This window comes from Punica granatum, chromosome 7 (assembly GCF_007655135.1).
Source record: "Punica granatum isolate Tunisia-2019 chromosome 7, ASM765513v2, whole genome shotgun sequence".
Taxonomy (NCBI): domain Eukaryota; kingdom Viridiplantae; phylum Streptophyta; class Magnoliopsida; order Myrtales; family Lythraceae; genus Punica; species Punica granatum.
The window spans coordinates 5256903-5278199 of record NC_045133.1 but is presented as its reverse complement, the minus strand read 5'-3'; the positions used below and the strand labels follow the sequence as shown (position 1 = coordinate 5278199).

Sequence of the window (21297 nt, the reverse complement as noted above, 5' to 3'; positions counted from 1 at the left end):
AATTTATTCTTTAATGGACTTAATTCGGCTCAAACCTAAATCAAGTTGTGGACCGAAAGAAAAAAAAGATTGTATTGTGGCAATCAGTCGAATGTTTCTTAAATTTCCATGTAAACATGGAAAAGTCTACCGTCCCGGCTTGATATAAGGTATATTAAACCTCAGAATCGTTGGACTGAAGAAACTCTCGTCCCCCTGCTAAACAAGGTATATATATGTCCGCTTTCAGACGGTAATGGAGACATCGAGGTATCGTATTTCTCGAATACGTTCGAAGCTCCCTTGTACACACCCATAGGTGTAGCCTTGCTAGAATACTATTATATGTGGCAACGCGCGTCACCAGCACATGAGCTTACGATAATCGAATCACCTTCGATGATTATATTTCTCTAGTACATGTCTTACATATACAGTGAGATGATAGCTTTTATCACGTCCATTGAATCTAAGACTTACTAAACTGATGATCAACAACAGTTCATCGATCCATTGCCACCGAAATCACGACTCTTTCATATTTCGTGAAATTAAAAGTCGAGTTAACGTCTTCACCAAGAGCACAAGAAGAAAATCTTGAAATACAAATTAGAGCAAGTGGAACATAACCTAATTACACTCTCCAAACATAATAAAGTTACGACCACATTGCCTAATCAATTACAACAAAACAAAAGCAAAAAACGAAATGGAAATAAATTTTTTATTTATTTAGACGCGAGAGTCCAAGGCCATGATGGTGCTGAGGTTCATGGGACTCATGTAGTCGGTGGACCCGCTCATGATCTGCTTAACGATGAGTCGGGTCGCACGCTCAGTCGGGTGGAACGGGTCCCAGAACGCATACACGTTTCGGTCCGGGCACAGGTTCGATAGGACATTGCAGACTCCCATCCCATTGTAGGCTCCTTGCCCACAGCAGGCTACCTTCGATGTTATGAAACCTGGTCCCATTTAATTTCCAAGGAAAATAGAAATATCAGGGGGGAAAATGGCATATAAATGAGAAAACACATATATATACATATATACATACAAAAATATATGATATGTGTATATATATTGGTAAATATTCTAAAGAAATTAATTAATTATTTTGTACCAAATTGTTGGGGATTTTTGAGGAAGTCCATGTTCATTTGGAAGGCATTGGCAATGACAAAGACGTCGGAGCCGAGCTCCTGATTGAGCCCTTTAAGCATCTGAACCAGCATTGGGTTGAATATAGCAGCGGCTTGTTGCGGCTCCGGCGCGCATTCCCCATTCCGGCTCCCCGATGAGGCCAGCTCTGACGGCACGCATCCTAGTGGACCCGTCCCCGTCACCAGAACTCTCCGTGCTCCCAAATCATACAGTTGCTGCAAAAAGTTATTCATGTCAGTATTAGAATATCAATCGACATGATCCGATCCTACATATGTTTTCTTCGCTCGAGAACCAGGTCTATACTTTTTTTTTTGTGTGCACCATAGCACCTGGAAGCCCAATGGGTCCCTGACTAATTCAATCGAGCGGGTACATGTTAATTATGTGATCAATGACTCTGATCATCTCAGTTACAGTTTGCTTATTTGGTTTTGTCAATCTTAAGGCATTGATCACCGTGTCCGTATACATCGAAATCCTTTGTTACCTCATTTTCCCCCTAATAACTTGGATTCATGGATAATGGAAATTAAGACATACCAACAGGATCTTGCGGTACTCGGTGATGACGAGCTCAGAGAAGGCGGAGATGGAGAACTGGCGGCGACGGGGAGAGAGGGGAATGAAGTAGTTGTTCACGAAGTCGTTGCCACCGAGGGTCATCAGAACGAGGGCCCCGTTAACCCGGCGCTGCGCCTCCTTCTCTCCGATCAGGGCGCTCAGCCTCAACTGGTACTGCTGGAAGTATTGGAATTGCTGGTATATCCTTATTATGCTCACCTGCAGATTGTATGGACATTAAATTTTACAATGATGATTTCCATTGAGAAAGTGACTTTCCAAAAAACATATCACGTTGTCTGAGTCAACAATAAAGTGAGCTCTAAGTGACCGACTTTTAATTGCAGTGGAGGTTTGAATCCCACAAGCGCACCACCTTGTGATCACAACACCAAATCGAATCCGAAATTAATTAGTTTCAGTGAATAGAATAAAAATACGCTTGATGTTACTCGAAAATAAAAGGTGACTGTCAATACTCGTGTTATTCACATGCAGGAAATGAATTTAGCTATAGTTTAAAACGCACTTCAAAACTAGTCAGAAAAATTATTCTGGATGATTTAGCACGGTAGTTGTCCATCCTCTCAGACGAAAAGATCTTATGAGTATATCATCATATTGTGTCGTGACGCCAAGACGACCTTATTATTTTTAAAATAATATATACTTATATGTCCAACTGTTATTCACTTGTATGCATGGTTGTCAGAATCGCGATTCAAATAGTAGAATTTCACAATTCTACGATTCAAGAGGTAGCTAGCGATTCCGATTCTATGGCATGAATCGGGAAGGTAGAATTGTGGTTGAATCACGATTCAAATAGCAGAATCGTAGAATCGGACCGATTCTACGATTCTGATTTCAACCCAAAGACATATGCCTCCTCTCTCTCCCTCCTCATCTTTCTCATTGTGCAACAGTATTGCTCATTGGTTCTTTTATTTTATGAAAAGTTTGAAACTTGCATCTTGGCTGTAAGTGATAAGGACCTAGAAAGTTTCTGAAATTGTTTCAAATTGGGTTCATGCCGCTTCTTGATTGCCGTCTGGTTTGAGATGATTTAGGCTGAAATTTTTTTCGACTTTTTTAGGAGCACAGAAAGATGATTCCAAGAAGGGATAGACCACGAAGAAGTTAGGGAGGAAAAACAGCTTCACCTACAGTATCCGTGACCACGGTACTATATCAATTTTCATTGGAGGTTGTTATAGTGGGATCGCTCTGTTGTGAAAACTAAGCACCATCTGATTTTGATGAACGAAGTAGGAGGCAGTAAGATTTATCATTTGATATTTACTTTAACTATTTCTGACATGAAATTTAGTGTGTGTATATATATGTTTTTTTTTAATTACAGGTAGAATTTTACGATTCACGATTTCATGACCCTCGACCAATTCTAGGTAGAATCACGATTCTGACAACCTTGCTTGTATGTATACCATTACGTTTTTTTTTTTCCTGGGGCGTTGCTGTACACATGAAGAAGAGATGCTACCAGCAATTTCCCCCATACACATGCAATTTAATGTTCTTATTAATTTGAAAGCTAGCTTAGAGCTGGAAAAAAAAAATCTTTGGGGACTAAAATTGCTTTGACTTTTCCTCATGTGCCAACATCCATTTCATAAGGACAAACATGTTCCCCATTTAAAGGGAAAGGGTAACCAATATCAATTGCTTCAGATGATTCGTCAGATACTCTAAATAAAATATCTTTTTTATGACTAATCTGGGATGTCCGGGTTTCGCTCGACTAATCCCCGAGACTCCATGAATCCCCGGCGGCTCACGGAACGGGTAAATACACCAAAGGCGCTCTGATAGCTCCAAGGGATTTCGAACCCGGGATCGGATGAATACCTAAGCTCATCCTTACCGCTAGACCAAACTCCTTGAAATTCTCTATATAGAATATCTTATTAATAGTAAAAATAGTTTTAAATTTGAATCTTATTAATAGTAAAAATTCACAATTAAAAAATTTTATCTTTTTTTTTTCTGTTACAAAAAAAGTTCATGAACATAATATATTGAAATAAAAATCCTAAATATCTAATAAAGTGGGATAAATCCACTGGATATCGAATCTAGGATCTCTTGATTACCAAGCGAGAGAAGCGCCACTACACTATATGCTCTCTTGATAATTTTTTTTTAATCTTTTAGTAGACTAATTAAGCTCGAATCTAAATTAGTCGGAGCCCTTTGAACTTCCGAATATCAATGCACACCAAAAAAAAAAAAAAAAAGAAGTGAAAAGGGGGTTTGGTATGGCTGTTACATTTGAATCAAAAGGTTGAGAGCTAATTCTAAGGAATAGAAACTATTTCAGTTCACCAGCATCACTTTCGACCAAAAATGGTCATGGATTCGAGTTTCAACGGTAAAAACTTTTTCGACCCTTTTATTTCCTCTTCACTATCTCTCTCTTCTAAACCTACTGACCTCGTCTGTAAAAAGAACAACAAAAATTGAAAGACACATATTGATTAATATATATCTTTGGAAGCATAAACTGATGTTTTACTTGGATGAACAAATCCAATTGTAAATTCATGAAATTCTAACGATTAATACTTCGTTTTTACTTCAGTTGGTTGAGAGGCGTACAAATTGAACTCCGGTGTCGTTGAGGACTCCGATTCCAGCAGAGGCGAAGTTGGCGCCAACAAGCAGCTTCTCCCCGGTAAGCTCGGGATTCAAGTATGGCAATGTGCTTTCAGACCCGATCTCCTCACCTGAACATGTTCATCAATGATTACAATTTAGTAAAGGACAACATCTGTTTCGGACTTAGATTGCATTTGAATTGGTGCTTCCTATAGTATGTGTTTGGAGTGCTAGGGTAGATATTCAATGAACTCACTGATAATGTCAGGGAGATTCAAGCCATTGGAGAAGCGGCCGGTGGGACGGTGAGTCGGGTAATCAATCCCGTACGGTGGGGAATCAGCACGTGCGGTAGTAGCCAAGTAGTTGTTGTTGCCACTGTCCACGAGTGAGTCCCCAAAGACAAAGAACGCCCGAGCAGCCTCGGCTCTGAGATAGTTCGTATTCGTGCTAAAGAACATCATCACCACTATGGAAGCAGAAATAGCCCTCAGGGCGGTGATGAGGAAACTGGACGTTGATGAGGCCGAAGAAGTCGTCATCTCTCACGCTGTGTGATATCTCTTTTCTTCCTATGGAAATTGAATGGAGAGGTTGTGTATGTATAGGTCTATATATAGAGGCAACCTATTGATGTGCTTTTGTGGATCACAGATTTGACACACTGGTAGTTGTTGGAATTTTGTCTAATAGTATTTTCGGTTAATTTTTTTAGGCTTTTTCAGATAGTAAAATTTTTAAGAAATATTATGGGATGAACTTAGATGATGAATTTACATGCGAAACATACTACTGATTGTTCGATGCATTTTGGAGTGTTCACATCATCTCTACACATCTTGCATTGATATATTCTAAAAGTGAATTGGTGTCGGCACTAGGTGAAATGACATATGCATCGAACACTTATTGGCTAGTTATATTATATGTGACGAGAAGGTTTAAATTCACTTAATAATTCTTAAAAATTCAAGTTAATTCCTACCGCGTCATGATTAGGAAAGCTAAATAAGGACCCGATGAAGCTGAAGACAATGTACGTATATAAACGTATATATGTTTATGCATGTGTATACAACTGCGTGCATGATCATCAGTTCGACACACCTAACACAACAACATATTAAACAACATGTCCGCATATGCCCGAGGGAAAGGTCATAGAGAGAGCTCCTATGGTGCCATAAAGCCACCATGCTCCTAGCCGTTAGATCCACCGACCTTTAAGTGGAGTAGAGGAAGACGGTACATTGACGATATCATAGAATTTTCTAAACGTTATGAGTTTCTTTTGGGTGAACCAAACATTATAAGTTATGAGTTCGCAAAAGTTGTTGAAATAGTTGCTAACTCTCGACTATATATGCACCGAATATAATTTCTGTTTTTTTCCCTTCTTTTTAGGATTTTTATTGCTATAATTGATTAATGAGACAGTAATTGGTTCTATGTACAGGCAACATGTTGGGAGTACAAGGAAAAAACCAAGTCTTGCCAACGAGAATCAACTTGAGACCCCTTGATTCGCAACTGAGGACATATCACTGCACTACTTATCCATTCTCTAATGTTCATTATCAAGTATTAGTATAAAAATTGCGTAGCTTTTTCTTTGTTAGAATATGCAGTATATATATTAAACCAATTATGAAGTAAATATTCGGACCAAAAAGGTTGCATGATGTGTATATATCATGAATGTGTCATGTACGTTATCCGATTTGTCCGAGTGATCATACTATGATATTTTATGTACTCGATACTGTGAGGAGCTAAATTTCCTAGCCACTCCAGTTGGTTCATCCAGCCTCTCAATCTCCGTCATCATCCCTACAAATTTCCAGCAGAATGTTTGTTAACCAGACAAGGTTCATAGCATCCAACATCAACTATGAAGTCACTGCGCAGATTATTGAGTGCTCTGAGAGTATTTCTTCGTTAAGTGAATGTGATGAAACTCCTCGGAAGACGTCGGAACCACTTCGGTTCAACTCATATGATATAATGTGCTACATCGGTCGGAACTCAGAAATCATCTGCACTCTGAAGCTGGACAATCAATAAAGCGTTATATATTGCTTTCTGGTTCAACCCTGCACACCTAACTTTTCTGCATGGATCGAAGATGATTCGCTAAATAGCCATCTCTTTATGTGCTTTTGCAGATCAGCAGGTCCACACATTGTCCTCGATAGCTTCAGCTGGTACTACTTACATACTCATTTGGGACAATCGAGTACAATAGACACACGGTCGATCAATATGCTGGTCAAGATGATTGCTCAGTTCGATATATCTACCGTCATATGGTAAAAGACCGACCTGCATCTCAGTTTTAAACACCACAAGTCAGTCTGAATAAATGAACTGTTACATGTGCCCTTTGATTATGTCCCCCATTCTATTAGTGGATCTCGGCGGGGGCCCTGGTCTGGTATGTATAGTTCGATAACCTCGTTGGTCGAGAAATGAAGCCGTATATTCTAATTATAGGGTACAGCGATTCACGCTCGATCTCGAGGAGGCGGGAAATGGTTCAAATTAGACACGGTTAATTACGGAAAGCCGTTTTCAGAATTGAAGGGACGAGATGGGTAGCTACTTCGTGCTCGATCATCATAGTCACTTATAGTCATTTTTTTAAGTGTCATTTTCAGTTGGTTGCATCTTTATATTGAATGCAGTCACCAACTCCCTCTCTAGCCTCTCACCGGTCCTAAGTCGGCTTAATTTCCTCTTTGCGATAGGGTGCTCAGCAATCTTGTACAACTACATGAATCGTACCCAACACGACCGAAAAGTGTCCGACTTATTATTGTTAACAGCTCAAAACGAGACAGACCTGTTTCATGAGAAACTAATGCTGCGACTGACGGACTCGTTGATCTTTGTGGGCTAAGTTTTAATTTAGTCTTGCGCATATTGATCACATACTCGAATTAATGTACTCCCCGAGATGCTATTACAAATATGCTGTCGTGCCTATTACGCCCCTTTCAGACCCAAATACACAATCAGAAAATATCATCGTATAGGTCATAAGATCCACTATGCATTCGACTGATGTGGATATATAAATGCTTACTTAAAAAATGCACATATTTAACCATCCAAACTGACGAATTTGTTTCGAGAACGAGTAATTGAACTTGAAATAATCAACATTGCCTGGCCATCAATTGATCGATCGATTTGGCTTCATCGTCGCCACGCACAAGGCAGGCTTCTCTTGCTTATTTTTAGGTGGGAGGGAGCTAATCTATTAATGGGGCAGGCAGATATGCCCAAGATATATTCATTGTCTTACAAAAAGAGTGAATAGAAGGCCATGTGAGTCCCTTAAATGTGCCCATTGTTTGATTTCGCGGTGCAGCGATACCTTTCTTTTCGGTGGGAGACCGCAGCCTATCAGTGACAACTAATTATTCGTACATAAGCATCGATTTGTCCTTGACACGAAGCGCTTTCAATTGGATATTTCAGCCTATCATTAAGAATTAATTGTTCACCTCGTGATTGGCATAGTGTATATCATTTTCTGATTACAAAATTAACCTGGCAATTTTCTAGCACTGATGATACAACCTACCCACGTACAAAATTACAGATACGGTTTATCAACTGCAATACATTTTCTGGAGTTTGAATTATTTTTTTTTCTAGAAAATATATTTAATGGTTGATCCATTCATTTGATTCCCTTATATATATTGTTATTAACATTTTTTTATTTTTCAATAAAAAAATATGATAAGATCGGCACTTTATTTCGTAGAAAAAAATTTATAAGTCACTTTCACAGTTTCACTTATAATTGACGTCGATAATATATGTCAATATTCATTGATAAGGTTCATTTATTAATAAAGGTATTCAACACAAAACAAAGATTTGAATAGTTGGATCCTCAGACCTCTCATTGGTTGAGCATTCCGCCCGTTGATATTCCAAAGAAAGATATATATATATATATATATACATATATATATTTCAAGAAAATAAAAATATATATATGTATTTCAAGAAAATAAAAATACCATAAAAAATTATGAATAAGGAAAATTCACACGGAAAGAATTTTATCCCTGAATGGACTGATCAGCTCGAACTGGATTACTTAAAACCTATTACATTTTCGGATACCATGATAAATACCGAAAAATATAATAAAGAAAATCATTTTTCACAACTAAATTTATCATTTCCATAAAAAAAGATTAAGTAAGGTTTCAAGTTTTGGTCATGTTAATAGAGAAAGTTCAAAAGAATTTTTTAAATAGGTTGCTGGTGACCCTACAAAAATGATGGTAGCCTTCGGCTCCCCACCGCCCAGAGAAAAAAAAATCGTGAAGGAAAAGGGAAAGGGGGCAAGAATTTCTTCTTATATAAATTCCAAAACTAATATTTGACGTCTTTTCTTCTTAAATAAGATCTCAAGTTTTAATCACGTGAATAGATAAAGTGTACGATTGGTAGAGCTTTACCCTTTAATGGGTAGACGTGAGTTTGAACATGAAATAGTAAAGCTCCATTGCCTTAGGCTTTTGGGTACCTAAGGTATAAAAAAAAAATTCCAAAATTAATCTTTCTAATTAAGTTAAGAAAGGGACTCGAAAGTTTTAATTTGCAATATAGATCTAAAATTTGAAAAAGAAAATGTTATATATAAGCTAATTTGTATATCTAACATTTTGGATGTAAATTCTTTTAAAAAAAAATTCTAGCTAAATGTTGGGGAAAAATACACATGTTCGACCATGACGAACGGTCATTTAGGCAAGAATTTAATCGGATTATCCTCTATATTGTCCAAGTCGGATTTACAAACAGTAGGGAAAAAAAGGAATTTTTCTAGAAAAAGGAGAAATTAAATGTTCCTAGAAATAATCGGTTTAATCATAATAGTTATTTAGGCTGAGTGGTCAATCAGGTCATCGAATATCTTGTCAACCGAGTCTAATAAAGAACATCGATAAAAGAAGTAGAAGAAAAAATAAGAAAAAAATAATTAAATTTTTCTTAGAGGCAGTGGGGAAAAGCTCCCCACTCACCCCCAGAGCAATATAATCAAGTAACTAAATAATAGTTGTGGAAATAGTAGATTTAATTTGAGAATAGCCCCGCCAAATTTAAAGGAAAAGAAAAGGACTCGTATTTTTTTTTATGAAGGAGAATCGCAAATTTAATATAATAAAATATAAATTCAAATAACTAATAAAGGAATACGAATAATCTCACTGAGTATTGAATATAGATCCTTTTAATTACTAAATTACTAAATGAGAGTATACGTTCATGTACTAGATCTTTTTGATAACGACTTAACATTTGAACAAAAAAGGCATAAAGGTGATCACTTTAGGCCCTTCGCCAAATAACTGATTGGAGCTCAAGTCAATTCTCCAGCTAATTGATCATATCTGACAGACATGCCATTAAATGTCTCCTTCATTGAATTTGTTCGGGACAAATTTGGACCGTCCTTTTCATTTTCTATCAATTACATGTTGTCTAGACGCCTTTGTGATCCAAATTCAACCCTTATTCATAACCCTTTTATGTCTATCTATTTTATATCTATATATATTCAAGCAAAAAAGAAAATATCTATCTATCTATATAATTTAAGTGGATTACAAATGTTTCAGAGCGCATCACCTTATTATATGTGATATTATCCGGATTTAAACGAGACGCATTATAATGTCTGTGCACTCGCATCTTGATCTGGTTCGTATAATGAAGTCGCTCACATTAAGGCGTATTTAACTTCGGACGGATGGATTGCATATGTACGTGCAGAAACATTTTCGTTATATCTACTTTTGAAATGAAATTGCTTTGAGGTCCGTTGATTCGCACACAATAAACGCTTCTAAAAGTAACATATCCCTAAAAATCCAACTAAGTTTCCTATAAAAAAGAGATTATTGTACTAAATATGTATATTATGAAAATTACAATAATATATACCATTGTGAACATTGCCGGGAAGAATTTTACGTATTCTTCTAAAGAGGATCTAGAAAAGCCAACTATCATGTGGATATATAAACTCGCACACATGCAATCTAGTCGATCGGTATCTTTGCAATAAAAAATTTGTCGATCGATGATTTATTATGGAAATTTTACGGTTGTTTGGTTCTTAAGATCATCCTATCCTCAGATATAAAACAATAAGACCTTAACTAAATTAACGTGGATTGATTTAGCTGATTTGACTAATCTTTTTATTCTCAAATAAGGTTTTGAATTTTGTGAATAGCGAAAATTTAAAATTGAAAAAGTTTATATCTCAAGTTTAAGTGGATTAGTCTGACTCGAATTTAGATTAGTCGAGTCTATTGGGCTTACAATGTATTTGTAATTCATAACTGCAACGTTGACATCGGGGTAATAAATTTTTGGAGGATACAGGTGGCAAGTATGAGGACATTAACGTCAACCTGAAAATCAATCTCTCTGTCAGAAGATGTTCCGCCAATAATTCGGCGATTATTACTCCTCACAGTCGGTCAGTAAAACTCGAGGATTTAATGTACAGTTTCAAGTCATCATCACATTAACTTATTTTAACACACGGTGATCGTGACCATCCACCCGTGGGATCCACGCATGATGGCCGATCATGATCCCGACCTCACATGACACCGGATCATATTAGACTTTCCGTTATCATAATGACATGGGTGTCTTTGTTAAAGTCTATATGACCGTATACAGAGATCGTAGAGCTAATTTTCTTTGATTTAGCACTTGAAGGATAGTGTAACGATAATCGTTATAAAAGTAATACGGGCAATCTATCGTCGCTGGAGAGAGTCCGAGGATGCCGACATTGAGAATAAAACCGTTTATGCGTACAAGTTCTTGAGGTATAATTAACTGAACCTAATTTTCGGCCCATTAATTCCCCGTCCCAGTTTCAGTGAACTAATAACTGAACTGTATTGTACCTGAGAAGCAGATTGGCTGGCTCCCCGTTACTGACCCCCAGGAATTAAAGTATGGCCCGCCAAGGAAAAAGTAGGGTTGAATACATTTTCATTTTTTCCTAATTTAGTCCTCAAATTTGCACCGGAACTAGACATTATTGGCTTGCCAATCGTCCTCGGAAGAAGGTAGGCAAAATCGACGATAATCGGTGAGCACGGACCGCCTGCCGCCGCAAGGACCCAGACAGAGGGCACCTCACGACTGCAATGGAGCTGCCCCTGCATGCCTAATGCTTAATTACCGGAGGTATTACATGCCAAAGATCTTTTTCTTGTGCGAACGATGTGGAATTCGGGGAATGATTATAACCTTACTTCACGTTCAATCGTAACTGGCCAGCTAACTCGGCCTTTGTGCCTTGTACGTCAAAAACTATAAGTAATTTGCGCATAATTTCCGGAAGAACTAGAGAAGAGATCCAACTACGTATACTCATGAGTATAGTTCTGAATTTTGAAACTACCGATCATTGGATTATTTGCAAGCAAATGTAAAATCTTCTTCCAAATGATATGAGCCAGGTTAAGAAAATAATTAATCACAGATCTATATATCTATCTATATATAATATATAAAAGTGGAGAAGTGCCCCTTCATTGAGTTACATTTAGGAACCCTCAGCTCCTAATCAAATCTCGAAAATCCTCAGCTTCTGGCTTTAGTATAATTTAAAAAAAGAGGAAAAAGTATAGTTTTGAACCTGTAAGCTTAGCAACTTTTCAGTTTTCATCCTTTTCTTATTTTCTTTTCTGTTTTTTGTGCTTTACCTTTCTCGAAATTTCTATATGTAGCCTTCCGTTATGTTTACTGTTAACTTGGCTGAGATGAAGTAAGATTTGATGCCGCCTAATGAGATATGAAACCACATCCTCGTCTCAACAAGGAAAAATCAGTAAATTAATAAATATTAATATTAAAAAAGAAATATGGAATATAAAATTCTTCTTCTTCTTCCGCGACTGATTTACTCATTCTCGTAACTAACGGATGAACAAGATACAGAGAGGTATAAAGAAGAACTATGACCCTTTCGGTGCTCTCTATGCTTCCTCCTCCAGCATCAGCCGCATTGGCCCCTTTGCGTTTTTCGCCTCAACTCCATGCCAGTCCGTTCCCTATCTACAACTGCCTCATCCTTTGCAATTCTCCTCAAAGAATGACTGCAAATTACTCCTTCCCTGCAACTTTCTCTTTCTTCTTAAACACTAAAATTGGGGTCTTGTTCCAATAAAACCTTGATTTAATGTCAATTTGAATGTGTCCGTTGATTCTAAATCTATATGTTGGACCGGAAATCTCTATTATATGTTGTTGTTCCAGTAAAATCCCCAACTTTTTTGTTGGTCACTCCTTTCACCATTCATAAGGACATACGGATGTGAAATTAGAGTTGATCTACTTTGAATTTTTTATGGCATAAATAATTCATATAAGAACATCCTATATTATGTTGAAGTACAAAGATGCATACTAATTTTTGAATGTATGATCTCCAGAAGGTGAATCATTCCTTTCCTCCACTGTAGTGTAGGGATTGATTAACATTGACGGTCTTATTCTTAAACAAACGTAAATAATCGAGGAGATGGGAATTTACATGAGTCGATTGTCGGAGATCTACTTCTCCGATACATCTTTCTTTTCTCTCCTCTTTCTGACTCTCTGTTATACTCTGTATCTCCCCAGTTCTCAACTTACCCTCTTGTTATTCTTTCCGTTTCTTTTTACCTGCCTTCCCCCATATCAAATCCCCATATACATATATTCAAGGATGAATTTATTTCTCTCAAGCATCGAAACGTATGATTCAGTTTACGAAAAAATGGTCAAAAGAATAGATACATTCCTTCGTGTCAAATCCTCCTATATATACGCTCTACCGGGAGCTGTAGTGAAGCCATAACATGGGACAGGACAAGAATGTCTATGGACAGGATCAAAGCAGACGATTGATTCAGGAAGGACTATGAACCGACAATTCCCGACGATGATGAGGGAGTCACCAATATTGACGGGCCAGTCTTCTCATTGAAGGAAGTGGTATGAGATGATTGGATATTCATTGTGCCTTCCTAAACTTCGATCTGTTTTGCATGACCATGAACTCAAATGCAAGAGCGCGAGGGCCGCTGGAGTCCTAGTTGCCTTAGTACTGTTTCTGCAGAGGTAATGGAAATTAATTCTCAAGGCATGAAAGCTCTATTTACTGCTTATACATTTCGAGCCCGATCTCATGCTTTTATCGGGCCTGTTTCTTTTCCTCTTTCTTCATTTTTGAGACAAGCCCGTAATTATTATGTAGTCGAGCTAAGGAAGTCATTCGGAGATTCTTCGAGTTATAGACAGGTACACCAAAAATATCCTCTCTTCTTATACATTCTGAATCGAGACTTCTTTTTCTCCTTTTTCCCCTTTATTGGGCTAACTAGAATTTTTTTTGGATATGTGCAGTTATGTAAGAGGTTATCAAACGAGCTTGGGGTACCGCAAGCCACACAAAGAGCTCATGGCCTGAGAATTATGAAGAGAAGAGAAAACTATGGAAAGGAAATTATTCTTAGTTAATAGTGTGCGAATTATTTGGATTTTATATATATTTATGATGTGGTAGGTTGTGAATATTTAGGCAGAAGAGGGAAAACTGTAAAAATTTGAGTTTCTGGTAAGAAGAATCAATTGAAATTCTGAAGAGAAAAAAAAAAAAGAAAAAAAGAAGGAAATTACATATAAACTAGCAGATGAAGCCCTGGAGGGGTCGACCGGATAAAATGTTGGTTCGCAAGATAGTCACTGCAGTTGTTTCCTTTTTTTTGGTACATTGACATGGTGAATGAGCACTTGCCTAGCTAATATCTCGAAGTAGCCCATGAATATCAAAATTGTGCGTAAAGCCTACGACAACGTCTTGCTCTTGTCGTGTTATCCTGCCCATTGATGTGATTCGCAACCTCTTCTTTGTTAGACAAATGCAGAATACTATTAGCCCGGATACGTAGAGAGTTATAGATGAATTTTCTTAAACCAGAGTCTTAAAATTAATTTAACTAGATGACCTGGACTCGCGTGTTGCACGGAAATAAAATATTTCGATTACATATTTTTGCAACTGATGATCATAAAAAAAATCTTGAAATGATAAAATGGTACAGTTGCAATATGTAAAATTAATTCGTTATACGTAAATAATTGATTAAGATTTATATAAAATTAGAAAATAAGAAAAAATCTGAAATGCCATAACTAATGGAGTATTATTTCTTTGAATTTTAAAATTTATTATAATAATAATAATAATAATAATAATAATAATAATTCTTGAAAAGTCAACATATTATAAATATAATTTTATAATTATTAAGTTTACGTCTTATAATATATAGAATTTTGATTTTGAGATACAAAATAAATTTTTTATATATATAGAAGATATTGAAGTCATACATACACCAAATATCTCTCAATATTAGAGGAATACATATAGTATTTAAGATAATTATGTTAGGGCAGCTAAAACGATTTTTTATTTCTAATAGATGATAATTTCCATTCTATAACCCAACCCGTGGCGAAAATAAAATATCTACTTGCAAGATAATAAGTCCAAGATTATCTAAGAAATAGTGCCTCGTATAAGATATAAAGGAAATCCATAGTAAATACTGAAAATAATATCAATAATGAATCATGTAAGATTATATTAGCACAAAATTTATATTGTACATCATTTTTTAGTTGACTTCAGGGGGAAAAAAAAATAACTGATGACCACCATATTAAAGACGCTCAATATGTTTACCAAAAGAAAAAAGACACTGAATATACATTAAATAAATTATATGAGCTTGGAATCGTATCCTACTCATAATTTCGCCTCTTATGCAGTCTAACTTATAAATTTTAATGTTTATTTAATGTGCAATTGAAATTTAATAATTAATTGAATATTATATATGAGTTTTAAATTATATCATCTGTCGTGCATAACAGTGCAATATTGCATCGGTGATATCAATAAACAACTCAAACATATCTCATTATGTTTCTCCGATCACACAATAATATATGCAAATTAGAAAATCACTTGGATTTAATGACAACATCAATAATCACGTTATAATAATCAAAATAGTACAAACTCCGGAAAAAAAAAATCTTAACAATGGAGAATTCCATTATCGCTATCTCGAATTTTCCTACAAAAGCATTCGGATGGAGTGATTGAAAACTACACAACTAACAAAATCAAGAGAATAAACCCTAACCTTATTACTTTAAAGTAGTCCAAAATTCCATTGTCACCATATTTTTTATATGAAAGTCTTGGGCAATCGAACAACAAAATGTCCATAAGGACGAAAACCATTGCTTCAAAACATATTTTTCGCATTCCAAGTTTGTAATTCAGAGAAAAAATCTATTTTCATCCAATCATAATAGAGAGATATACACGTGCCATATATAGGATTTTTTTGATTGAGTTGAAAACTCTTGAACTGTTGTGAGTTATGAACCTTTGAATTTCCATACGAGTTAGGGGCTTTTGGAATTTTATGTGTTAATGAGCTTATGACTTCCCAAGCTAGGGGACTTTTGAAATTTCATGAATAAGGTGTTACCACATCATTATTCCACTTGTTAATTTCTCATTACTTGTCACTTGAAAAGTCATTTAATCAGAACCTAAGTTCGTCCTACATGGCATATTCTTATGTGTTGTCTCAACTTTTAATATTTTTATATAGATATAGATTCCTTCATTCCAAGAATTTTCTAGAAAATCACTGTATTTAAATCTAAATATGACAGTTACGGCTGAAAGATATCAACAAACAATATAAAGTGTACAAAAAATAGTTAATATTTAGAAATTCTATTATAATATGTAAAAGCTAACAAGAGACACGTGAGTGTGCTATCTAAGCTTGATTAGAAACCCTTAACTCCTTATAGAGAGTCCTTTGAGTTCTATCTTTTCTAGATTAAACGAATTTTATCAATATTTCTTATTTGAATTAAATTGAATCATTCTAATTTAGTCCGTATTATTTGTACATATTAACTACTTATTAATAATCTTTCTTAAAAAATAAAAAAACTATTCGATCAATGTAAAGGACATCTCGAAATATGTAGAGTCTTTCATACAATTTAATTATCCGCATTCTTAAAATCCTATATATAAAGCCTCTTTTCCATAAGTTAAACATAATAGATGTCAAATTTTTTTGCCTACTTTTTGTTTGCCTCTAAAGTTTCTCCGACAAGAAGTCTGAAGTTGATAATCGATAGTGCCATGGGACAGCACACTGATGTCACATGGTTCAAAAATTGTCTAAAAAACTATGGTAACCGAGGTAGAATATGGAAAACTCTTTTGACAATTCTCACCTCTCTAATTTTTTTTGGGGTTTTATTCATTTTAGTGCTGGCAAATTGTCACTTATAGCTGTATTCTACATTATAATAAAATAATAGTTATCTTATAAATTAAATATTTTCTTGATAAATAGCAAAAAAGTTATAATTTAGTATAATTCCTTATGCGCCCGCGCAATACGCGAGTATGTACGTACTTATTCTTAAAATTCAAAGAAACTTGAAAAGATAAAAATCTATATATTTGTGTGTGTGCGCGCTCGCGCATGACCTTCTTGTAGCGATTAGTTAATGCTAACCTCCATCAATTTCCCTGAATATAGATCCGACTCTAATTTTTTAATCAAACAATATAAAACTAACCATATGGAATTCAATCAGACAAAATATACTATCTATAAAAATCTAAACATACTTTTTTTTGCTAAAAAAATTTAAACATACTTAACTACTCTTTATCATAAATATGCTAATGGTCATCAATACAATTAATAAGCTTGTAGAATAAATAACCAGTAAGGTTGGAGGCAGAGAGGAACCTTTACATAGAGTTTGGAGGAGAAGTAGGGATTTTATAGTTAAATTTACAATTCTCAATTAGTTTTATACATTACAATATAATTCTAAAAATACACTTATACTTATTGACCAATATAGCTGACATTGCAATATATTTCTTAACTGGGATATCCGATCAATAAAGTCACTGTAAATTTTCACCCAAAAAAGCCTACCGAAAAAAATTCACCCAAAAGACAATTCATTGTAAATTATCTTTATTCAGTTTCTCTTCTTGAGTAAAATCTATACTAAAAATAAAAGTGTGAAGCTCCTCAACTTGTTTCTCCACATTTCACTTTCCAAATTACCCTCATATTTGCTCTAATATTTCCAACAATGCCCCTAAATCGCAACCGGAAGATGGGATATGTTTATAATTTTATATGTCAATTAAGATATTAATGATTTTATTTATTTAAATATTGCAAGATATCTGTCAAATTCCAAAATATGATGATATTCAAAGTAAATATGCCAAGATATAAAAATAGAATCAAGAAAAAATAATCAAATATCAAAGTAAGAAATATTATTTTATCTACGTTCATTTATTTATTTTTCCAAATAATAAATATATTATATCTTTTCGAAACAAATAGGTCATATATACATATATATATATATATATATATGAAAGAAAAAAGAGAAACATGTATTTACTTTCATATCAAAATGAAGTCTTTTCTTTGGCAAACTTAAAAAATGAAGTCATTAAATATATTAACATAATTAAAAAATATAAATAGCTATATACATTCATAAATATCTATATATTTCCTATTATAGGAAAATAATATTTTCACATTGACATAATGCATCAAACGGCAACAATATATATATCAATATGAAAATTACATTGTAGATTTTATTATATCAAAGCATATATATAGATATATTCCTATAATACAAGATTAGTGTATCTTATTTTCACATGCTAATATATATATATATATATATATTTGAATATCAAATATTCCACATATATAGATATATTGCTTATTATTGGAAAAGTATATTTTTACATTGGTATAATTCATCAAATGGCTATACACATTTATAAATACTAGATTTCATATAAGCGCTATGCGTGGTAAATATAATTTGGGATTAAAGAGAATAAAAAATATGGGTGAATCCATGCTTCTTTTTTTTGTAATAGTTTGTCATAGTAGAATTGAAAAGGAAGGTTAAAAAAGAAAAACCAAAATTGGACTGGTGGAAATTATTGAAGAAGAGAGAGAGGAGATAAGAGAGAACATAGGAGAGGAGTGGGAGAAAAAATAAGGGAAAGATGGGTAGTTTTTCAAATGAGATCACAATTATATCCTTAGATATGTGGTTATTATTAATTATATTTATTTCACTTTGGGGTTTTTAAGGGATAGAGGAAACCCTCATTCTGGCTTTGTAATAGGATAGATGTATATGCCAATATAAAAATTACACTAAAAGTTTTATTATATCAAAGCATATATATTTCTATAATGTATGATTGTATGTTATCTTCACCTGCTAATATATGAATTCCATTATCAAATACTTCACATATAATATTTACATAATTAAAGAAGCAATGTGGATGTGCAAGAGAGCTCTAAGTAATAACATGGCTTCTTCATGTTTTGTGTTTGGGAGACAGCTACGCCAGAAACAAACAAATAGTTTGTTTATACATATGTTGATGATATGAATGTATAAATTATTCTCGAAACACTATATATCCATTATTCATAGAAACCTACAATTCTACGATGGGTAGATTACACAAAAAAATTCAAGATTTCACTTTTGTCTTAGTTTTGATACCACTTTTCATTTTTGACATAAAAAATCATAAATTTTATTTATGTCTCAAACATGGCGCATTGTTTGCCCATGTCACTTTTTCTGTCTAATTGCTTATGTGGGTGATAACACCGTCAAGTGGACCTCGATTGGCCAATGGAAAAGTGACGCATAATATTATCTTTCAAAAAAATGGACCCCTTATTATTCTTAATTTTGCAAACTTGCTCCAACTATCTCCCTCACCAGTCCCTCTCTTATGCAACTCACCCTCTCTCATCTCTCAACCATCTCTTCTCTCACTACCTGCCACCAACACTTTCGCCACCACCTCTTTTTTTTTTTCTCCTTTTAGCTTCCACCTTGGGCTCCCTCTCCCAGCAGTATATATGTACGTCAGAAGGTATAGCAAGCGGTGAGGGGAGCTACGTGGCGAGAGCTTTCGATCCACGAAGCCAGTGATGTGGAATGAATCATTATTCGATTCATGAGAAATTTCGTTGAATCTCAATATTTAGAATGATTCCATTGATGATTGTAAGCTGAAATTTGAAAAATATAAAAGCCCAACTAATGTGAAAATGTGACATATGTCGAACCCTCGGAGCATGGTTGCCATGGCATCCCTCTTTTCTACTCCAAGAGCAATGAGCTCTCTGGAGTTCATGATTGATCTTCTTAGGAGAATGATGTTTGATCTAAAACTGTTCCTCATTTTCTCCTTCTTCATTGTCGCTCAAGATAGGGGTCCTCCAAGCTTTCTTGGAGGAAAAATCCATGATTGATGGGAATAATTTCCACCCGAGAAAAACTCCCAGCCCATCGGGCTTCCTCGCTAATGGATTTATCTATGTTTAGAATTTTAATATCTAAAATCCCAAAGCTTAAAGTCCCATGATTGCTAATATCATAGTCATGAGGTGGCACATGGAGAAAATAGAAGGGAAAGAAGGGGGGAGAGAGAGAGTTTTGCATAAGGGACGGGTGGGAGAGGGAGACGGTTGGGACAAGTTTGCAAAATTAAGAAGGGTTTTTTTTTTAACCTAAAATGGCCCATGGTTTACTCGTTTTGTCAAATTTATTATATACTTTTTTTATCAAATCTATTTCATGGTTTACATTTTGCATCAAATTTATCCCGGCGTTATCTTTTCCGTCGACATCTAACGGCCGTGTTAACGTGACACGTGAAGAGATAATAGGCCACACTTGCCACGTGGGCGCCACGTCAGCACGGCTGTTAGATGTTGACGGAAAAGATAATGCCGTGATAGATTTGATACAAAAAGTAAATCATATGATAGATTTGATAAAAAAAGCATATGATAGATTTGATAAAACGGGTAAACCATGGGTCATTTTAGGTAAATTCCCCAATTAAGAATAAAGAGGAGTCCATCTTTTATTTTTTAAAGGATTATATTACACGTGACACTTTTCCATTAGTCAACCGGGGTCCACTTGACGGTGTTATCATTGACATAAGTAATTAGATGAAAAATGTGACGGAAGGCAAATGGAGTGCCATATTTGAAATAAAAATAAAATTTGTGATTTTTTATATCTAAAAAGAAAAATGGTGTCGAAACTAAGACAAAAGCTAAATCTTGAAATTTTTTGTAATTTACCCTTCTACGATTCGATTTCACGTTTCGATCTTGTGGACCCTCCTCTAGAGGGGCTGTTTGGTTCGCACTCCGAAATTAAAAACGGAAACGAAAACGGAAAAGGAAACGAAATAGGACGAAATTGGAAACGGAATGATTTTTTTTTTCTTTTTTGTGGTTTAGCTTGGAATCAGAATTTGTTTCCATTTGTAACTATTTAATTATCAATACTATTTATTGTGAAATATTCTGTTCCTGGTATTGTCCTTAGCAAAATAAAATTGTAAAATAAGAACCACAAGATAAAAGGTATATCTGTAATTTCAATTATATTTTGTAACCACCACTTCCACTTTTTCCCACTTTTTCTCTCCATCTTCCTTCTCTGTTCCTCTCCCCTCCCTTCCCCCCTCTCTTTGTCTCTCCAAACCCATTCAAGGGGAGAGCAGGAGCTGCAGGATTTTTGCGGGATGAAGATGGTAGATGGATTGGTGGTTTAGCCCATAACGTGAGCTTTACTTCGTCTCCCGCAACTGTGTCGTGGGCGCTGAAGATGAGTCTTGGGATGGCTTGGGTTCTTGGCCTTAGAAGGATAGTTCTGGGGGTAGACTGACTTACTAACTTTGCACTTAAGCTGCCGGTT

At 35.1% G+C, this 21297-nt stretch overlaps 1 protein-coding gene and 1 long non-coding RNA gene across 2 annotated transcripts; one reads left to right on the top strand and one right to left on the bottom strand.

Annotated features, from left to right (window-relative positions):
• Nucleotides 1-492: 492 nt before the first annotated feature.
• On the bottom strand, nt 493-4918 carry LOC116212676 (GDSL esterase/lipase At4g28780). The gene is made up of 5 exons (XM_031547318.1): nt 4583-4918; nt 4327-4454; nt 1687-1926; nt 1103-1358; nt 493-944 (listed from the first exon to the last, which is right to left on the bottom strand). Exons 1-5 carry the CDS (start codon nt 4866-4868, stop codon nt 712-714), a joined length of 1143 nt encoding a protein of 380 aa, XP_031403178.1. The 5' UTR covers nt 4869-4918; the 3' UTR covers nt 493-711.
• An 8187-nt stretch (nt 4919-13105) lies between these two features.
• LOC116215308 lies at nt 13106-14057 on the top strand. Its single transcript, XR_004158443.1, has 2 exons — nt 13106-13671; nt 13777-14057. It is a non-coding gene; the product is annotated as an uncharacterized LOC116215308 (long non-coding RNA).
• Nucleotides 14058-21297: the final 7240 nt, after the last annotated feature.

Excerpts from the sequence above, each read along its gene's own strand:
- LOC116212676 (XM_031547318.1), bottom strand. The coding sequence starts at position 4,868 with ATGACGACTTCTTCGGCCTCATCAACGTCCAGTTTCCTCATCACCGCC. Across the intron at positions 4,455-4,582 it reads GAATCTCCCTGACATTATCA|GTGAGGAGATCGGGTCTGAA; the intron begins GTGAGTTCATTG and ends GAACATGTTCAG. Across the intron at positions 1,359-1,686 it reads AGTACCGCAAGATCCTGTTG|CAACTGTATGATTTGGGAGC; the intron begins GTATGTCTTAAT and ends AACTTTTTGCAG.